The 19,781-nt window shown below is 40.6% G+C and overlaps 1 protein-coding gene across 1 annotated transcript in view; it reads left to right on the forward strand.

The window, feature by feature from the left end:
• The first annotated feature begins 331 nt into the window (after positions 1-331).
• LOC126187703 (serine/threonine-protein kinase N) overlaps positions 332-19,781 on the forward strand; it is a 347,916-nt gene continuing 328,466 nt past the window's right edge. The window contains exon 1 of the mRNA XM_049928946.1: positions 332-646. Within this exon, the coding sequence (XP_049784903.1) occupies positions 623-646 (24 nt within the window). The 5' untranslated portion in view covers positions 332-622. The remainder of the gene's footprint in view (positions 647-19,781) is intronic.

A 19,781-nucleotide genomic window follows, 5' to 3' on the forward strand; every position in this document is an offset into this window, starting at 1 on the left:
AAATTTAGGTACCCGAATCCTCTTTATACTTATGTTTTCATCACTGTGCTAATTTTGATTTTTTTTACATGCTTGAGCACATCTGTCAGTATAGAAAACGTAAAAAGAAATGCGTAATTCCTAGTGAGAGTGTTTTAAATATTTTCATGTCAATGTGAAAACAAATATTTACACTGTGCATCTCCTGACAACATTCAGTGATACTTGGCAACATGACAAACCTATGTTTATGCGCGTCTGGGCAAACTATAGACATTCCATCGATCAGCCAGTTGGTGGACGCAATATGAACTGAGACGTGTGACGGTCCACAGATGTGATGCTGAACGAGGCCGCCAACATTGCAGCGAATCAGATGACAGTTCCAGCGGTAGTAAGTGGCGAGGTAATTTGATTGGACCGTAGGAAACTAAGAAGGTTTGGTGCAGTGCGGAAGGGGGAGTGAAGTCTGTCAACAGCGTGTTGTTTATTTATGTGCGTGTCAAAACATCAGTGTGTTTTGTGTACACTGTGGCGTAGTGCAGTGCGGAAATTATGTGCAGCTCTGTAAGATGAGACTGATATAGCGTAGTTGACTTTTTTACCTGTATCCGAAACATAGGAAAGTCTAACGCGAAACAAGATGGCGGACTCCAGTTACTACCAGGTGAGAAAATTATACCAGTCGTCTTTTCTGCGCTTCACAACTAAGATCGAGATACAACGCACAAGAATGTCATAGTAACTGTGTATTTGTGTAGGTTATGTGATATGGTAACAAGTGTATATGTATGAATCGTCATAATTATTGACCCTTTTTTTTCTAACATGTTTTCAAGGCCCAATGGCTGGGCTGATTTGTAGAACAATCGTTTTCTAAATAGAGCAGTGTTCTAGGATGCGGTCTGTTTCCAGTGCGAGTTTACATGGACAATATTCGCATTTTCACGTGTAGTATGCATGAATCATTCGTGTTTTGCGCTTTGGTAATATAGGCCTACTACAACGGACACGACTCACTGAAAAGGCGGTTACCAGCATTACTGTTCCAACTTGCTTGAGCGTCTAAGATGATAAAAGAGTTCTGTTTGGTAGGGCACCCATAGCTAGTAATATTCGAAAACTTTATGGACTATACACGTAGATGGTATGTTTGTTGATGTAGTGACCACCACTTCCAACAAGTAACACCCACTGTCTGTTTAAATACATAAATTACATTTCCGAAGTATTGCCACCACCTGTTTACAATTATGACAAGATTCGTCGTGAATTCAAATGTAAGAAGTCGAACTCCTTACCTTAAAAATTAAACTGTGTGTGTGTGTGTGTGTGTGTGTGTGTGTGTGAGAGAGAGAGAGAGAGAGAGAGAAAAGCCATGTTTACGCATTTCTCTCTGTAAAATTCGTAATTTAAAAATGTTCATTTTATTTTGACATTTTCTTTGCCACTGCTTTTTCAGTGTAAACTGAAGATAAAGTCCCATAATAAACCCCAAAAAATCGTATAATAAAGAGCGTCTTGGTGTTGTGTTGTTTTATAGGCCTATACAGGAACAGTCAGTGAATTTAATCCTTAGTGACTGGAAAACATTTCGTACAGGTGCAAGTTACCAATGATGTCTCACATATTCAGTATAAACTGCTTATGTAGTACTTTTCTTCCTTACTGTGACTTGGACAACCTAATCTTTAGTTTATAAGTAGTTTCTGTTTCTTAGAAGATCATCCTTATTTCTGACTGTGCACTCAGTATCAGGCAAGCATTCTATAATGTCACTTGGAACACAGATGCAATTTACAGTGAATAATTTTTTGATCATTGTAAAGTAGCTAGTCAGTGCTATGTATTGCTATGTGCTATGTGGTGCCTTTACTGGGTTGCAGATTGCATCCGGAGCTACATTCCACACTTGTCTGGAGCCTGTTGTTAAATCTGATATTGATAATGATTGAAAGGAAAATCGAAATTATTGTTGGTTTCTGAGAGAACTATACGGGAGTTATAGAGCGCTTTGTTAGCAACATATTTTTATTTTGTGACTGTATCGCAAGTTAGCAATGTGCGACTCAGTGTGATGAGATGAAAAATTTTGAATAACATGTAGCACAGCAGTACTGTATTCCATGGGGCCATATGTGAGGCAGGGTGAATATTTGATATTAGTTGTTGGCATTAAGCACCGATGTAATGATTATGGCCGGTGTGACATCACCTTTTGGTGCATTTTCTCAGTTTGGTTGTTAGTTGGTGAAGCCAGGGAAAGTGAAAAACTTGGTTTTGATGTCAGATTGATCAATCGCTTAGCCTAAGGTCAAAGGTAGGTTGGAAGGTGACAGTGTGGGTGTGAGTTGCAAAGCCAACAGATGTGTGTGGGGAGGGGGGGGGGGACTGGTTGTGGTGGTAGACTTAGCTGAAACTGAAATTGATTAGTTTGGAAGGTGACACTTCTGTTTGAGTTGCCAAAGCCTACAAATGTGAAAGCAAAAAAACATGGCGACAATCTGATCTGTAGCTTAGCCCATTTGAAATAAATGGCCATTGGTATCACATTATGGTTGCCGAGTAGCGTACAATGTTTGTCATATGTTTCCTACGTCACTGGTCAAAGGCAACAACTTGTATCAAATATTCCTCTGTATCCTCACATGCTACCTCACCTCTCTTGGAGTGGCTCACTTAACTGCCAAGTGAACATCCTGTAAGAAGCTTATTAGTTACCATACATAGCCATACATGTTGTGTGCCTTTTTTCCAGCTCTCAGTGGTCAGATTTTGTCTTTATAGCTACACAAATCAAGTAGGTCAATATGTCAAAGTCCGTTTTTCCTTAGAAATGGTTACTTTGGTTTCAGTATTGTTTTATTTATATGTTATTATTAGGGGGGCAAATATCTAGATATTCGGCTTTAACATGAAGACCACACTTGATTTAAAAATTGTCAGTAGTGTATTCAGTAAAATTGTGAAATAGAATTGCTGCCAGTACTTTCTTTCAGGATGTGAAATTTAACTCCTCCCGATAGTCACATGTAAAGTACATACAACATTCTAGATTTTAAAACTAATTGTTTCTTCCTCACAGAGGAGAAAGGAATAATTGGGGAATGTTGAAAGTGAAAGATTAAGGTTGAGGTGAACCCATCTGTTGTGAGGGTAAGGGGAGATTAAAATGAAGGGGAAAGCATCAGAGTGAGGATGAGGTCACAGATAGTAAACCTACATTGGTGAGCACTGTGCAAATTTAAGTTGAGAGATGATGAAGGCAGATTGAAAAGTAAAGATGGGTTGCAAGGAGGAGAAATGAAATGAAAAGTAAGATTCAAGAACCAGGTGGGGGGGGGGGGGAGGGGTGATTCAATTTGGAGAGTAGAGGACAGCTGCTAGCAGCAGTGTCAGGTCGTGTGTTTTGTTAAAACAGTTTTAATGTTGAACATCAGCTGATGGCGATGGTAGCCCGTATTTTTGTTTTAAATCTGAAGGTGGTCTTATTCAGCTGAAACTGGCCATAGTGTTCAAATGTGATCTAGATTGTTTGGTTCACAAAATAAATAAACATCACTAACTTGTCCTGTGACATACTGCTATTGTTCAGCAGAGTATTTTGGAAACAATTGAATAAACCTAAGAAATTTGTGATGACTAACGAGAATCCATGAGGTGGAAGCCAAGAATCATTTAGCTGGATATTTAGGAAATAAGTTGTGTGTACTTCTATGAGAACCTTTCATGGAAGTTGCACTTCATGGAAGAAGGCTGGAAACCCAAGATTGAAAAGCCTACAGTTAACAACATTTAACAAGGGACAATGGAAGAGAAGAGCTAGTAAGCCAGAGATACAGAGAGAAACAGGCTGGGAGTAAGCTCATAATTAAAAACTGAACATCATTTTGACATTTGGAGAATGGAAAAGACATTATCAGGAAGAACTAAATTTAAATGAGAGAGAACAAAGGAAAGTGTGGGAGAAGGATCATGCCTCAGAGTCCAGAGACTGTCTCAGCATTTGCCTTAACCAGTTTAGGGGAACCATGGTAAACCTAAACCTGGATGAAACTTCCTGGCAGATTAAAACAGTGTGGCACACAGGGAGGCTGATGTGGGACATTTCTTTCACAGTCAGTTGCTATACTAATTGAGCTGTATAAGCGTGACTTACGATATAATCCATCAGCTTTACTCTTGCAAGTACCTCTCTCCTATGTTTCTAACTTCTCAGAAGTACTGGATACCTTAAGAAACTTGCACATGTGGAGGAAAGGATGATTGGAAAGCGAATTCAACTGAGGTCTTGTAGAGGAAATCTACTTGGATGAGTGTAGAAAGTGATCACAAGTTACAGAACAGATTTCCACCTATGACATTCGGTGTGTGTTCCACCTGTGGTGCAGGAAGAGGGGTGGGGATGTAGAAGAAATGCAGATTTCCCATAAAAAGCAGTAAGTACATATACAGGGTGATTCACAAAGATATGCAAAAATTTTAATATGTTATTCTACAAGTAAAACTAGAAAGAAAAAAAAAAAGAAATTCAAATGAACATAGGTCCGCAAATGCTTACTTCTGGAGTTACAGCTAATAAATGATTTTGCCTGAAATTTAGTAACTTCGCTAATATGACAACATTGCAAAACTATATGAGGTGAAAGTAAAGCAAGCAAGAACTTCGCTTTGACCCTGTGCCCATTACACATGTTGTACAAATGGAGATGATGTTTTAATTACTGACGACGCCTTTGGCATAATTGTTTTTATTACTCTCCATTGCATGATGTAATTTTAGAAATTTTACTTCTGATGAAGGTATATTTATATGTACCGAAACCTTGGTCAAGAATTTTAATAAAAAATTTTATCCTGCAACTGTTTTTGGCTGTCATCCTTTATTGTGAAGTAAAGCAAGATTTCCATTTATTTTGTGATTATTGATCTGGTGAATCTAATAAAACATGTCCCAGATGTGTACCTGCAATAATTTTCGAGAACGTCCGGAGAAGCAAAGGCATAATTTCATAAAATTTTTAATTTATTAACTACTTGGCCCAATTTTTTTTTTTTTTTTTTTTTTTTTTTTTTTTTTTTTTAATCCAGACAATTGCACATAGTTTTCAACAGAAGTTGTAGAGAATTTAATGATGGTAATAATGTTAACTGAAACTGAATAAATGTGTTAGATAATCTGCTTTTGGCATAATCCATATCACTTTAGGGAAGGGGGTTACATTCATATTCTCGGATGTTATTGAATTTAGCATATGTTAAAATTCAGGAGTAATGAAGAAACCCGTTTTTTTTTCTCAAAAAAAAAAAATTTCCTGCCCTGAGATACAGGCCTCCGAAGATGACACTGCGAACACCATTTTGAAGATGCGAATTTTGGAAAATTTTTTAAAATGCTGTATCTCTTCAACAGTTCTAGATATTTTGTGTTTTTTTATTTTATTTGAAAGATAATTGCTTTATGATTACAAAGAAATCCTCAATTTGGACTTACCTGTCAAAGTTATTTTACTGCAGTGTTCTAAACCTTTTAGATAATTTGTGGATTTTATTTTCTTTCAAAATGTCAATCCAGAAAAGCTAGCATTTTTGTGTTTGTTGGTACCATGTAGTACTAAATTTTCTGTAAAGATGAGCTTCCACTTTTCTATTTTTCATATCCATAAAAGAGTAATATATAAAACAAACAAAAAAAAAACAGACTTTGTTCAGGTTGGGAATAAGTGTTCTCATTTGAATACTCTGTTTCAAAGTGAAGGTGTTTCCAGTGACGACTTTTTGTGTTCTAAATGTTTTGACAGAATAATAACAATGATAGTATCTGAACAAGGTGCGGATGATGTAGATTTTGCATCAATAGAGGAAAAATTCAGTACCCTGAATCAGTCAACTATAGAGGTAGGTATTAGTCCTGTTAAGATGTGGTCAGTGAAGTTGAGTCATAAGCTCTATGCATCAAGAAAGTGCAGAGAAATTAATAAAGCTGTGGATGAGTACATGACAGCAAAACTGTCCACAATCTTCAAAGTAGAAATTCCATCTTCAGAAGAAAATGAGCCAAAGCACTCTTGCACCTCTTGCCAGGTATTTTTCACAAATATCAGTTCAGCTGTTGAATACTGTGCATCTTACAGTGAAAAGGTGCAAGTTTTAACTATTATTCCAGAGACATTTTCAAAGAAAACAATTTTGGACCATGTTCCATTAGCATCAAATTACTTGGTTGACAAATCAAGAAATGTGAGGTCTGTAAAAGGAGTCTTTGGAAGACCAGATCTCTATTATGGTCATCCTGTAGAAGAAGCTCAAGTTCAAATAGTACAGTCATTTTGTCTGGAAGATAAATGGGACTGTTCTTACCAGAGTGCCAACAAAAAAGACACTACAACTGTAACAGTTGAAGGTCAAAAAGTTGTGAAAGTGAAGAGGTACATGACTCACGGTATTAAAGAAACTTTTGCAATTTATAAAAGCAACTATACAACTTCACACATTGGACAATCAAAATTTTATGCACTATGACCTACGTGGGTAGTTCTACACGCACCTAGAGATGTCTGTTTGTGTGTGTACTGTGCGAATTTTGAACTTTGTATGGTAACTTTGAAGAACTTACTGGAGCACGTGACATATGACTTCTTGGTTGGGTGTGTGAAGTTGTTCGTAGTCTGTGATGTAAAGCCAGTGGCTTGTTTGTTTCAAGAATGTGGTGACTGCCCTGGAAAGGGAGGACTGTCTTTACAGACACTTGGCCTGAAAGACATAGCAGATAACTCTGCAGAAATGACATATGCAAAGCCAGCATGGGAGGAAAATAAATTAATTAAGAAAACAGTTGCCTTGGCAGTGTCATTGATGAGCTTGATAAATGGTCAATGAAAGCGTAACACCCCAGCATCTGAAGAAATCGCAACAACACATTGCAGAAGTGAAAGGTAGTGTACAGGCTGAAGAACTATGTTTAGTGCTTCACTGTGATTTTGCTGAGAAATGGTCTGTAATCTGCCCACAAGGAATACAAGGGTATCATTGGAGTAATGACCAGGTTTCAATTTTTCCAGGAGTGACATATTTTCAAAACAAGACCAGAATTGTTACAGTTATAAGTGATGGCACAGGACATGACTCAGCACATGCTTTGCTAGCAATGCACAAAATTCTTCAACTGCAAACAGGGCCAGAGAAGGTCATCGTTATTTCTGATGGTGCTCTTAGTCATTTTATAAGTCGTAACCAGCTGTAATTGAGTAAGTCACTTGTGTCAACTCACTGGTTATACGGTGCTACTGGTCATGGGAAGGGGCCTTGTGATGGTGTAGGAGGCCTGCTGAAGCACCATGCTACAAAACATAATCTTTCCAGACCAAATACAGCTGTGATTCAGAATGCTGAGGATTTTATGAGTCATGAAATCTTACACATCCACAGCCCTCATTCTTTTGTCCAGAGAGGAAATCAAAAAATCCTGGGCAGAAAAAAGAAGAATTATCTAAAACAACTTACTCCTGTGAAAAGAATTCAGAAGACACATTTTTGGACTCAAGAGTGATTGGCGAACTCATATTGCACACACTTTAAAGAGCAAGAAAGAAGAAATTTTGTTTGTTTGGCCAACACCTCAGAAATAGCAGGATAATATTCAGATTCACAACCTGAGAAGGGGGACATTTTTAGCTTGTGTAGATGACTGTGACTGGTGGACTGCAGAGATTATAGACACCAGTTTTGAGTTAAATGAAATTATAGTGAACTTTATGCTACCACATGAACCAGCTGCTGGATGTATGTTTCCAGCTGAAGGACAGCAACAATGCCATCAGTGCTCACTTCCTGTTCACAATATTTTGATGATTGTAAGTGCTCCAGTTCCTATTGGTTCAACAGGAAGACATCACTATATCAAAGGAAGATACTGAAGCAGTGGGACACATTTTTAGTTCATTGATTGGCTGATTTCTGTACAAAACAGAGTGCACAGAAGTTGTATAAATTGAAACCTTTAAGTCATTGGATCTTTCACATACATTTTGGAACCATTTAAAATGCTTGAAAACGAGTCTCTTACTCATCTTTCAAAACTAAAATTATGTTAAATAAGGCTGGGTTTTGATTTTTATGAGTCTGTTATGTGATAACGTGTTAATAAATTAGGTTTTATGTAGGCCTGTGGCAAAAATTGCAATTGTTTATAACACCTGTTGAACCTAAAAGTGGAAGCTCTCCTTTTCAGGAAATATAGAACTATATGGTACTAATCAAAAAAAAAATTTATGGATTGGCATTTTTGAAGACAAAATTTTTTTCCTTAATTATATAAAAGTTCACAAGAACTGTGACAGAGAAGTCCAAATGGAGAATTTCTATGTAATCATAAAACAATTATCTTCCAAATAAAAAATCTCCAACAAAATATCTAGAACTGTTCCAGAGATACAGCATTTTTTTTCCCCCAAAATTCACATCTTCAAAATGGTATGCGCAGTGTCAACTTTGGAGGGCTGTATCTTGGAGCAGATTTTTTTTGAAGAAAACAAAAAACATATGTTACTTAGTCCGTTTTAACATGTGCCAAATTCAGTAACATCTGAGACTATGAAAGTAAGATTCTTCCCTAGCGTGCCTGAATTGATATGGACTATGCGTTTTGTTAATACCATATCACACGTTAATTCATGTTAAACTGGAAAAAACAAAACTCAGTGTTAAGGAAGTTGTACAATGTACGTACAATCTCACAGTACATTCACAATAAATGTTCAAAAATGTCTCCACCGAGTTCAATGCATTTACCTTCACATATACACTCCTGGAAATGGAAAAAAGAACACATTGACACCGGTGTGTCAGACCCACCATACTTGCTCCGGACACTGCGAGAGGGCTGTACAAGCAATGATCACACGCACGGCACAGCGGACACACCAGGAACCGCGGTGTTGGCCGTCGAATGGCGCTAGCTGCGCAGCATTTGTGCACCGCCGCCGTCAGTGTCAGCCAGTTTGCCGTGGCATACGGAGCTCCATCGCAGTCTTTAACACTGGTAGCATGCCGCGACAGCGTGGACGTGAACCGTATGTGCAGTTGACGGACTTTGAGCGAGGGCGTATAGTGGGCATGCGGGAGGCCGGGTGGACGTACCGCCGAATTGCTCAACACGTGGGGCGTGAGGTCTCCACAGTACATCGATGTTGTCGCCAGTGTCGGCGGAAGGTGCACGTGCCCGTCGACCTGGGACCAGACCGCACGGATGCACGCCAAGACCGTAGGATCCTACGCAGTGCCGTAGGGGACCGCACCGCCACTTCCCAGCAAATTAGGGACACTGTTGCTCCTGGGGTATCGGCGAGGACCATTGGCAACCGTCTCCATGAAGCTGGGCTACAGTCCCGCACACCGTTAGGCCGTCTTTCGCTCACGCCCCAACATCGTGCAGCCCGTCTCCAGTGGTGTTGTGACAGGCGTGAATGGAGGGACGAATGGAGACGTGTTGTCTTCAGCGATGAGAGTCGCTTCTGCCTTGGTGCCAATGATGGTCGTATGCGTGTTTGGCGCCGTGCAGGTGAGCGCCACAATCAGGGCTGCATACGACCGAGGCACACAGGGCCAACACCTGGCATCATGGTGTGGGGAGCAATCTCCTGCACTGGCCGTACACCACTGGTGATCGTCGAGGGGACACTGAATAGTGCACGGTACATCCAAACCGTCATCGAACCCATAGTTCTACCATTCCTAGACCGGCAAGGGAACTTGCTGTTCCAACAGGACAATGCACGTCCGCATGTATCCCGTGCCACCCAACGTGCTCTAGAAGGTGTAAGTCAACTACCCTGGCAAGCAAGATCTCCGGATCTGTCCCCCATTGAGCATGTTTGGGACTGGATGAAGCGTCGTCTCACGCGGTCTGCACGTCCAGCACGAACGCTGGTCCAACTGAGGCGCCAGATGGAAATGGCATGGCAAGCCGTTCCACAGGACTACATCCAGCATCTCTACGATCGTCTCCATGGGAGAATAGCAGCCTGCATTGCTGCGAAAGGTGGATATACACTGTACTAGTGCCGACATTGTGCATGCTCTGTTGCCTGTGTCTATGTGCCTGTCGTTCTGTCAGTGTGATCATGTGATGTATCTGACCCCAGGAATGTGTCAATAAAGTTTCCCCTTCCTGGGACAATGAATTCACGGTGTTCTTATTTCAATTTCCAGGAGTGTACGAACAGATTTTGTTGCTCATTTTATCTATTGCATTCATAGTGTTCTGGAAAACTACTACAGGTACCAGTCTGGGATATGTTTTATTAGATTCACATGACTGATAACATTAAAATAAATGGAAATCGTGCTTTACTTTCACCTCATACAATTTTGCGATGGCGTCATATTAGCAAAGTTGCTAAATTTCAGGCAAAATCTTTTATTAGCTGTAACTCCATCAATAAACAATGAAGAGCTATGTTTATATGAACTTTTTTCTTTAGTTTTACTTGTAGAATAACATATTAAAATATCTTCATATCTTTGAGAATCACCTTGTATGCTATGATGAGAACATATTGTTGTGTTACCCATACAGAATCATGTAAAGTCTTACTGAAAAACCATTTTCTAACCCAGTGCCAAAGTTCGTCTGAACACTTTGATGCTACGAGACCCTATTAGATGCTGTGTGTTGTGGCATATCGTTCTCAGAAGTAATTAGTGACAGAAAAAATCAGTGTAATTTGAATTGTCTCATGGGAAGCTCTTCTTGATTACATTTGTAATTTACCATTGTTTGGAGTAAAGGAAATGCTGGAGTACCATACTTGGAATAAATAAAAGTCTTAGTTTTATTCATTTATTCAAATATAAAATGGGGTATGTTAGTTATATCTAACAAAGATGTTGAGTAAATGCAGAAAGGGTGTTATTTCTCCAGTAACTAGAAAATAATTGCTCTGGCAATTGACTTGATTGGTATATACCTTTATAATTTTTCAAGCAATGAGCCAATACATTAAGCTACTGGTGGGGTACAATTTGCTTTTTAATTCACTAATATAAAGACATTGAATGCCCAAAAGTCTTTATGAAGTATTTAGTTTGTTATGCATTTGTAAACAAAACAGTACCGGTAAGTGTTCAAGTATTTATGCAGCAAACATGTGAGCTGTACGGCAATGGCCATAACACGACTTAGCAGCTACCACGGGGCCCCAGCCTTTGCAGCATTTTTCCGCTTCTGTGCTGCATGTCTATCCTCTCGCTATTCTTTTTCCCCTCTCTTGGCGAACATGTCTGGGGTGTTACTGGGAATGTTCTGCATTGTCTGTCACTGATGTAAGAACAGTGTAACCATTGTTTTTCTCTGCCTTTTCCTTTCTTTCTTGCCCTTCTCCTCTCGTTCCTCTGCTTCGATGTTTGAGGTTCCTCTTTTTCTTCTTTCACCCTGTGCACTCCTGAAGGCCGGCCCATGTGTCTGATGCATAACAGGTGACTGGGTAACGCGTAATTCCCACCCCCAGGTCGACAGGTAGGGTTCGCATGTAGCCCCTGGTACAGGCCAGGCCCAGGGAGGGATGATTGCCTGAGCTGCAACCTTCCCAAATTGCCGATTGGTCGCTCCGTCAGGTGTTCGGGAGGTGTGACTTAAGGTGTGAACAGTCACCTAAGGCAGTATAAGGTGAGTGTGCCCTCTTTTGAAGGGGGCCTCCAGTTGGAAGGAGCACGCCATCGGAGATGATGGCAATAATGGACGATTTTCTCGCACTGTGTGACTCATCTTCACAATCGGCGTCTACGAAATGTAAATGTAATTCAAAGACCCTTCCCGCTGCACCACAGTTCTTCTTGGTCTCACATACTGAAGACAGTCAGCCCTTCACCACAGTAAATCCGTTTATTATTCAGAAAGGTGCAGATGCAACTGCCAGCCCTGTGACTCCTTCTCTCGTATACAGAATGGCACTTGACTTTTGGAAACTAATTCTGATTCTCTAGCACAACAACTGCTTGCCGCCTCACTTCTCCATGGCTACCCTGTTCGTGTTGAGGCCCATAGAACTTCTTCCCAAGGTGTTATTTACACCAGGCTGCTTGGCAGTCTAACACAGACCGAAATCCTAGCTTACCTCTCTGATTAGGGTGTCATTGCCATCCATCGTGTAATGAAAAAGGTAATTCCTCCTTAGTACCCACCCCTACTCTTTGTTCATCCTTGATAGAGTGGTACTTCCATTCAAGATCAAAGCAGGCTATGAAATTATCACAGTCTGGCCATACATTCTGAACATGATGCACTGCTATCAGTGTCATCGATTCAACTACACTAAAACGTCTTGTTGACACCCAGCCAAATGTATAACATGAAGTACGGATGCGCACGAGCGCGATTGTCCGTCTCCTACCCATTGTATCAACTGCAGTGGTGGCCATGCTGGTAATCTCGGTATTTTCCCGTGTATCTCTATGAGCAGGCAGTCCAAGATATCCGGTCAAGGAAAAATTACCTTACCCAGATGCTCGCACATTATTGGTTAGTCATAAACCCTGCGTTTCCCATCTGGCACATATAGTACTGTTCTTGTTCCCGCTCTCTCCATGAAGGACATGGCCATGCAGACATGCTACCTCCAATTCAGCTCCGAGGTTATGAAATCGCTCAGTGTCACGGTAGCATCGCCATCCCCGCATCCAGCTGTACAATAAGCCATCAGACTCTTGCCTCAAGTGGTAGGCCGGTAAGGACAGGAGGAGTACTCCCGTGAAGACTTCCTATGTCCCTCCAGTCAAACAACACCCGAGTCTTCGTCTAACCGGAAAGGCTTGAAGAAGTCCACCAAAGGAAAATGGTCTTCTTTTTAACCGACTCGAAGATCCTCTTCGGTGGTGTTGCCACATGATACCTTAACCTGGCCAGCATCTGTGTCACTGGTGTGCGCCACCAATTGTTTTTCAGCATTGGACTCCACAGACCTGATTGCACAAGCAAGCTGATGCATCTATGGACCCCATGGAGCAGGGACCTCCTGCTTTTATTTTTATTTATTTACACGTCAAGTTCCTTAGGACCAAATTGAGGAGCAAATCTCCAAGGTCATGAAACATGTGAGTACATGAAATTACAACATAAAAGTAATAACAAATAAAATGTTCATAACCTGAAAAAAGTCAAACCATAATTTTAAGTAAATGCAATCAACAATACATGAAGAATTAGCTTAATTTTTCAAGGAACTCCTCGACAGAATTGAAGGAGTGACCCATAAGGAAACTCTTCAGTTTAGATTTGAAAGCACATGGATTACTGCCAAGATTTTTGAATTCGAGTGGTAGCTTATTGAAAATAGATGCAGCAATATACTGCACACCTTTTTGCATAATAGCAATGAAATGCGATCCAAATGCAGATTGGATTTCTGCCTAGTATTAACTGACTTAAAGCGGTTAATTCTTGGGAATAAGCTGATAGTGTTAACAAGAAATGCCAATAAAGAATATAAATATTGAGAGGCCAATGTCAAAATACCCAGACTAGTGAACAGGGGTCGACAAGAGGTTCATGAACTTACACCACTTACTGCCCGAACCACACGTTTCTGGACCAAAAATATCCTTTTAGAATGGGAAGAGTTATCCCAAAATATAATACCATATGACATAAGCAAATGAAAATAAGCAAAGTAGACTAATTTTCATGTTGAACGATCACTCACTTCAGATACCGCTTGAATAGTAAAAATGGCAGTATTAAGTCTTTGAACAAGATCCTGAACGTGAGCTTTCCACGACAGTTTACTATTTATCTGAACACACAGAAATTTGAACTGTTCAGTTCCACTAATCATATGCCCATTCTGTGAAATTAAAACGTCAGGTTTTGTGAATTCTGTGTTTGAAACCATAAAAACTGAGTATTACTGTGATTCAGTGTTAGTTTATTTTCTACAGGCCATGAAGTTATGTCATGAACTGCATTGTTTGAAACCGAGCCAGTGTTGCACACAACATCCTTTACTACCAAGCTAGTGTGATTAGCAAACAGAAATAGTTTAGAGTTATTCGTAATACTAGTGGGCATATCATTTATATAAATAAGGAACAGGAGTGGTCCCAACACTGATCCCTGGGATACTCCCCCCCCCCCCCCCCCCTCCCCCTTGACCGTACCCCACTCGGACCCCAAATCAGAGCCATTCTCAACATCGTGAATAATGACCTTTTGCTGTCTGTTGCTAAAGTAAGAGGAGAACCAATTGTGAGCTGCCCCCCGTATTCCATAATGGTCCAACTTCTGGATCAGTATTTTGTGCCCAACGCAATGAAACGCCTTAGTTAAATCAAAAAATATGTCTGGCATTTGAAACCTTTTGTTTAACCCATCCAGTATCTTACAGAGAAAAGAGAATGTAGCATATTCAGGTGTTAAACGTCTTCTAAATCTGAACTGTACATTTGATACCAAATCGTGTGATATAAAATGATCAATTATCCTTACATACACAGTCTTTTCAATAGCTTTAGCAAACACTGATGGCATAGAAATAGGTCTAAAATTATCTGCATTATCCCTATCTCCCTTTGTATAAAGTGGCTTTACAACTGAGTACTTTAATCGTTCAGGAAAGCAACAAAAATTACAAATATAGCTAAATACAGGGCTAACATGTGCTGCACAGTACTTTAATATTCTTCTAGGCACCTTGAGAGTCCTTAGTCTTCAGTGATTTAATTATTGTCTCAATCTCCCCCTTGTCTATATCACAGAGGAGTGAGTATTTCAGACATCAATCTCGGAGAGGCATTTGCCAAGAAAGTTATATAAGTCCCTGCAGAAACTAAATTTTTATTTAATTCACCAGCAATGCTCAGAAAATAATTGTTAAATACTTTACATATATCTGATTTATCAGTAACAGAAATATATTTAGGCTACTACGAATTGACTTTGTCGTCAACCTTGTGTTCCTTCACAACTGACCGTCTGGTTTTAATTTTATCCTGTGAATTAGCTATTCTATTTGCATACTCTTTGCCTTCCTAATAACACTTTTAAGCACCTTTCAATACTGTTTGTAATGGGCTACTGTAGCTTGAGTGTGACTACTTCTAACATTTTGATATAATTCCCACTTTGTTCTGCAAGATATCCTTATCCCACTAGTCAGCCACCCAGGCTGCCTATTACTGCTAGTACCCCATTTAGAACGTTCTAATGGAAGGCAGTTCTCAAAGAGCATGAGAAATGTGACAAGGAAAGCATTATATTTATCATCTATGTTCCCGGCACTATAAACATCCTGCCACTTTTCTTCCTTGATAAGGTATAAAAATTTTTCTATTGCTATTGAATTAACTTTCCTATATAATTTGTAACTATATGTGATATTTGTTTGACTATAAAAGCCTTTTAGTGTTTGTGCATCATGGTCTGAAAGGCCATTCACCCTTCTACTAACAGAATGCCCGTCTGGTAATGAAGAATGAATACAAATATTGTCTGTGGCTGTGCTACTGTTCCCATGCACCCTAGTTGAAAAAAACACAGTCTGCATCAGATAATACGAATTTAGGAGATCTACCGACGTCCTTTTTTCTTGCACCATCAAATACAAAATTTATGTTGAAGTCACCACATATAACTAATTTCCGGTACTTCCTTCAAAGTGAATCAAGAACCCTCTCTTTCTTGAGCAGAAATGCTCTGCAGTCAGAGTTAGGGGACCTATAAACAACAACAATTAGAAGTTTAGTTTCATTAAATTCAACTGCCCCTGCACGATATTCAAATGTCTGTTAAGTGCAGTGCCGTGATACATCTATGGTCTCAAATGGAATTCTGTTTTTTACGTACATAGCCACTCCCCCACCCACAAGGAACTCCTCGAAAAACAGCCAAATAATCAGTATCCTGGTAAAGGAAGCCTCTGAATTGTCAAATTATTTATGTGGTGCTCCAACATACCAATAATTTCTGAGTCAACGTCTATAAGCAGTTCACTAACATTATCTCTAATACCTCTTATATTTTGATGAAATATGCTAATTCCTTCTCTGCTTGGAAACATGACATCCTCTGAAGGTTAGCCCTTAGTTAGAGGGACTTCCTTTAAGCATGTATACGTATCAGGTGACATCAATCGAAAAAGGTGCAGCTCTACACCAACCATTACAGGAATTTTTCCACGAGTGATCTCACTACCACCCACTACACTAACACCTATAAGCTTTGCCAGTCACCCTCTCCCATACCTATTTAGGTGCAGGCCATACCTAGTGAAACCCGATCTACTGATAGACCCAACTGGCACCACTGAAATGTGACCCATGCCCTCTGCCATCAGCGCCCTCCCCAGCCCCAAGTTAACGTGCCTAACAGCTGCATTAAAATTAGGATGATAATGACACTGAAACAGTTCCACAAAATGCACATTAGTGCCACTAGTTTGAGTTGCTATCTTTAACAGGCCACCACCTACATCATATTCCCTGTCCCCACCACGACTGTTCCCTGCTCCACCCACTATCACTACCTGATCCTCCTTCGTAAAATTCCTACATAACTCCTGTATGCTGTCAGTTGCCTGAGCCAACCCTGCACTAGGTTTCACAATGCTGGTAACCTGGTACTCACTCCCCAACACTTCCTGCAACTGCTAGCCCACACCTGTACCATGTGAACTACCTAGCAGCAGAACCTTCTTTCTGTTAGACTTTTCAACTAACCTAGGCCTCCTAACTGCTGAAGACTGCTGCATGTTCCCTAATCTACAGCTAGAAGAGGCTCCTCTCCACTCAACTCTGGCAGTTGGTCAAATTTATTGCACATACGCGAAGTATAGCTGTCTGAATAGCACCTCCTCCTTGCTGCCTTCTTGCCAACTGCCAGTTCCCATTCTCCACCACCCTTCAGCCTCCTCAACCTATCTAATTCCTCCTTTGCTCATTGTAACTGCACCTGAAGGGCACAGATCTTACGCTCTTGATCCTCTATCAACTTACTTCTACTACATTCCGCATTCCTAGGAGAGGATCTCACTAGAATGCCCACGGGCTTCCCCACAGCATCCCCCCCCCCCCAAATGAAAATACTTCGAACAAATCCCACACCGTAACCCACTACTCACAAACCTACAACCGAGCCCACACTTCTCACTAATGGTAAAATTTTACAGTTAATGAAAAAGAAAACTATACGCCTACATTACCTAAGTTCAGTTACACCAGTAGAACTACTTACATAACTAACAATAGCAGTCTCAAATTTCTCTGCCTTCTAAGAAAGCAACTACTTGTGTTAATACTACTACACCACAGCTAATACCAATACCAACAAAACTTTGCAAAATTATTTGCTAAAACCAAAAATTCAAGTGGACACTGTAACACTCAATGAAGTTGAAACAATGAATAAAGATTTTACTGAAATATTTCACTAGAAACAATAAGAAACGTCAACTGAAAACTAAAACACAAAGTTCTGTGCCCTGCAGTAGCGACTCTTCACAGGCTGCCACTCGGCAGCTGCCGAGGTGACACCTCTACATCTCTTCTTCATCAAGACTCTCCTCCAGTGAAACATTTGTGGCCTTCAGTCCTACAAAGAGGATTTACGGCTGCTTTTAGCATCGCAGCATCCCCTTGTACTCTGTCTTCATGAAACGAAATTGCGGCCTCAAGACCGGTTTGAGCTTTCACATTTCTTACTGGTTCATTTGACCTTCCCCTGAGGTTGGCATTCCATCTCATGGGGGCGTCATGCTGCTCATACGGGATGACATTCACAGTCAGCCTATCTTCCTGACTACCCATCTTCAAGCTGTTGCAGTTCGCCTTTTCCTTCCCCTCCTGACTTTTTCCTTCTGTACCATTTATGTCCCTCTGTCATTCGATGTCACCAGGACAGACTTCCTTCAGCTTATTGGGCAACTACCTCCCCCATTTTTGCTCCTTGGTTACTTTAATGCTCATAATCCATTCTGGGGTTCTCCCAGGACCTATCAGAGAGGTGCCCTCTTGGCTGACATTCTTAACCAACTTAACCTCTTCTGCCTTAATGCTGGAGCACCCACTATCATTTCCGACTCCTCGCACAGCTATTCCCATTATTCCCACTTGGACCTATCCTCCACTGCATAGCTTGCCAATCATCTTGAGTGGTCCATTCTTTCTGACACCTGCTTGAGTTACCATTTTGTGTGTGCTATCCGTTTTCTGACTGCTACCCCAACCTGACTGCTACCCCATCCGTGTCCACTCCCAAATGACAGCTTATTAAGGCTGACTGTCAGCTTTACTCCTCCCTGGCGACCTTCGAAGAACAAGATTTCCCAGTTGTGGTGACCAGGCGGAATATCTCATGGACATTATCCTTACTTCTGCAGAACGTTCCATTTCTTGCACTTCCCCTTTACCACGTTGTGTCCCAGTCCCTTGGTGGGCTGAGGCACGCAGCGACGCAGTTCGTGCATGGTGACGTGCTCTCCGCATTTTTAACAGTCATCCTAGGTTGGCAAACTGCCATTCATTATAAACAGATGCATGCAAAGTTTCTTCTCATTCTTTGTGGTAAAAAGAGCTAGCTGGATTTCGTTTACTAGTTCTTTTAACAGCTCCTCCTCTTCCCCTGTGTTGTGGGCCATCATCTAACAGCTCTCTGGGAAACCAAAGTCCATTCCCCAATTTCCTGCCTGACAGTAACACACGATGTCATCATGAACCCTATTGCTATCTCCAAGTTTTAGCTCGTCCTATCATCTCCCTGCCTACCTTCATTGGAAACAAGCGGAGGCTCAGGCGATACCCTTCTCTTCTCCAAATCATGAGTGCTACAATGCTGCCTTTACTATGAGGGAGCTACATCATGCTCTCAGTTCATCCCGATCCTCTGCCCCAGGGCCAGCTGCCATCCACATTCAGATGTTGCAGCTCCTTTTCTGTTGCAGGCAAGCACTTTCTGCTTAATATGTTCAGGGTGTTTATAAATGAATATCGGGGTTTTAACGCTTTATAATATTTATTACAGTAAAGTTACAGTTATAAATGATATGTCAAATGAAAGAGCAACTCACAGTTTTACCAAGAACCTTATAAATGTTCAATGTGAGCTCCATTTGTCACATGGCACACATCAAGTCTGGATAGGCTGCAAGGGGCCCAATGACAGGGCTTGCTTTGCGTGGCCTCCATGTTCACCCAACCTAATGCCATGTGATTTTTTCCTTTGGGTCTTCATCAAGGATCGTTTGTACATGCCTCTGCTACCAGCAGACCTCCCTGAATTAAGAAACTGGATTGAAGCAGCTGTTGCTACAATCACTGAAGACGCACTTATCAACGTGTGGGAAGAACTCGGCTATAGATTTGATGTGTGCTGTGTGACAAATGGTGCTCACATTGAACATTTATAAGGTTCTTGGTAAAACTGTGACACTGACACATTTGTGCCACTTTGTCACCCGAGGATGTTTGAATAAAGAGAAAAGAGTGTCTTAATAAATCCAAGTAATGTAATAGTTAGAGAGGTTTTTTTAATATTCATATTAATCAGTTGTGGAAGCACAGCTTGATCAAATATTAACTTCATTCCAGTTGTTTGAGTGGTGTAAAGCATATATGTCATCAATCACTTTTGTGTGACAAATGAAGAACATGAGCATGTAGCCTAAAAAAGGAGTTTAGCAAAAAGTTTTATAAATCCATAGCAGTCACAGGGACACAAAAGTATCATTTCTATGAGCAAAGCCAAATGTAAAGCAAAAATTGTTTCCTATTTTAAGGATTTTGATGCCCATAAAATTCAAATGGTTCCATATACTGCA

The sequence above is a fragment of the Schistocerca cancellata genome, chromosome 5, assembly GCF_023864275.1.
Source record: "Schistocerca cancellata isolate TAMUIC-IGC-003103 chromosome 5, iqSchCanc2.1, whole genome shotgun sequence".
In the NCBI taxonomy this organism is placed as follows: Eukaryota; Metazoa; Arthropoda; class Insecta; order Orthoptera; family Acrididae; genus Schistocerca; species Schistocerca cancellata.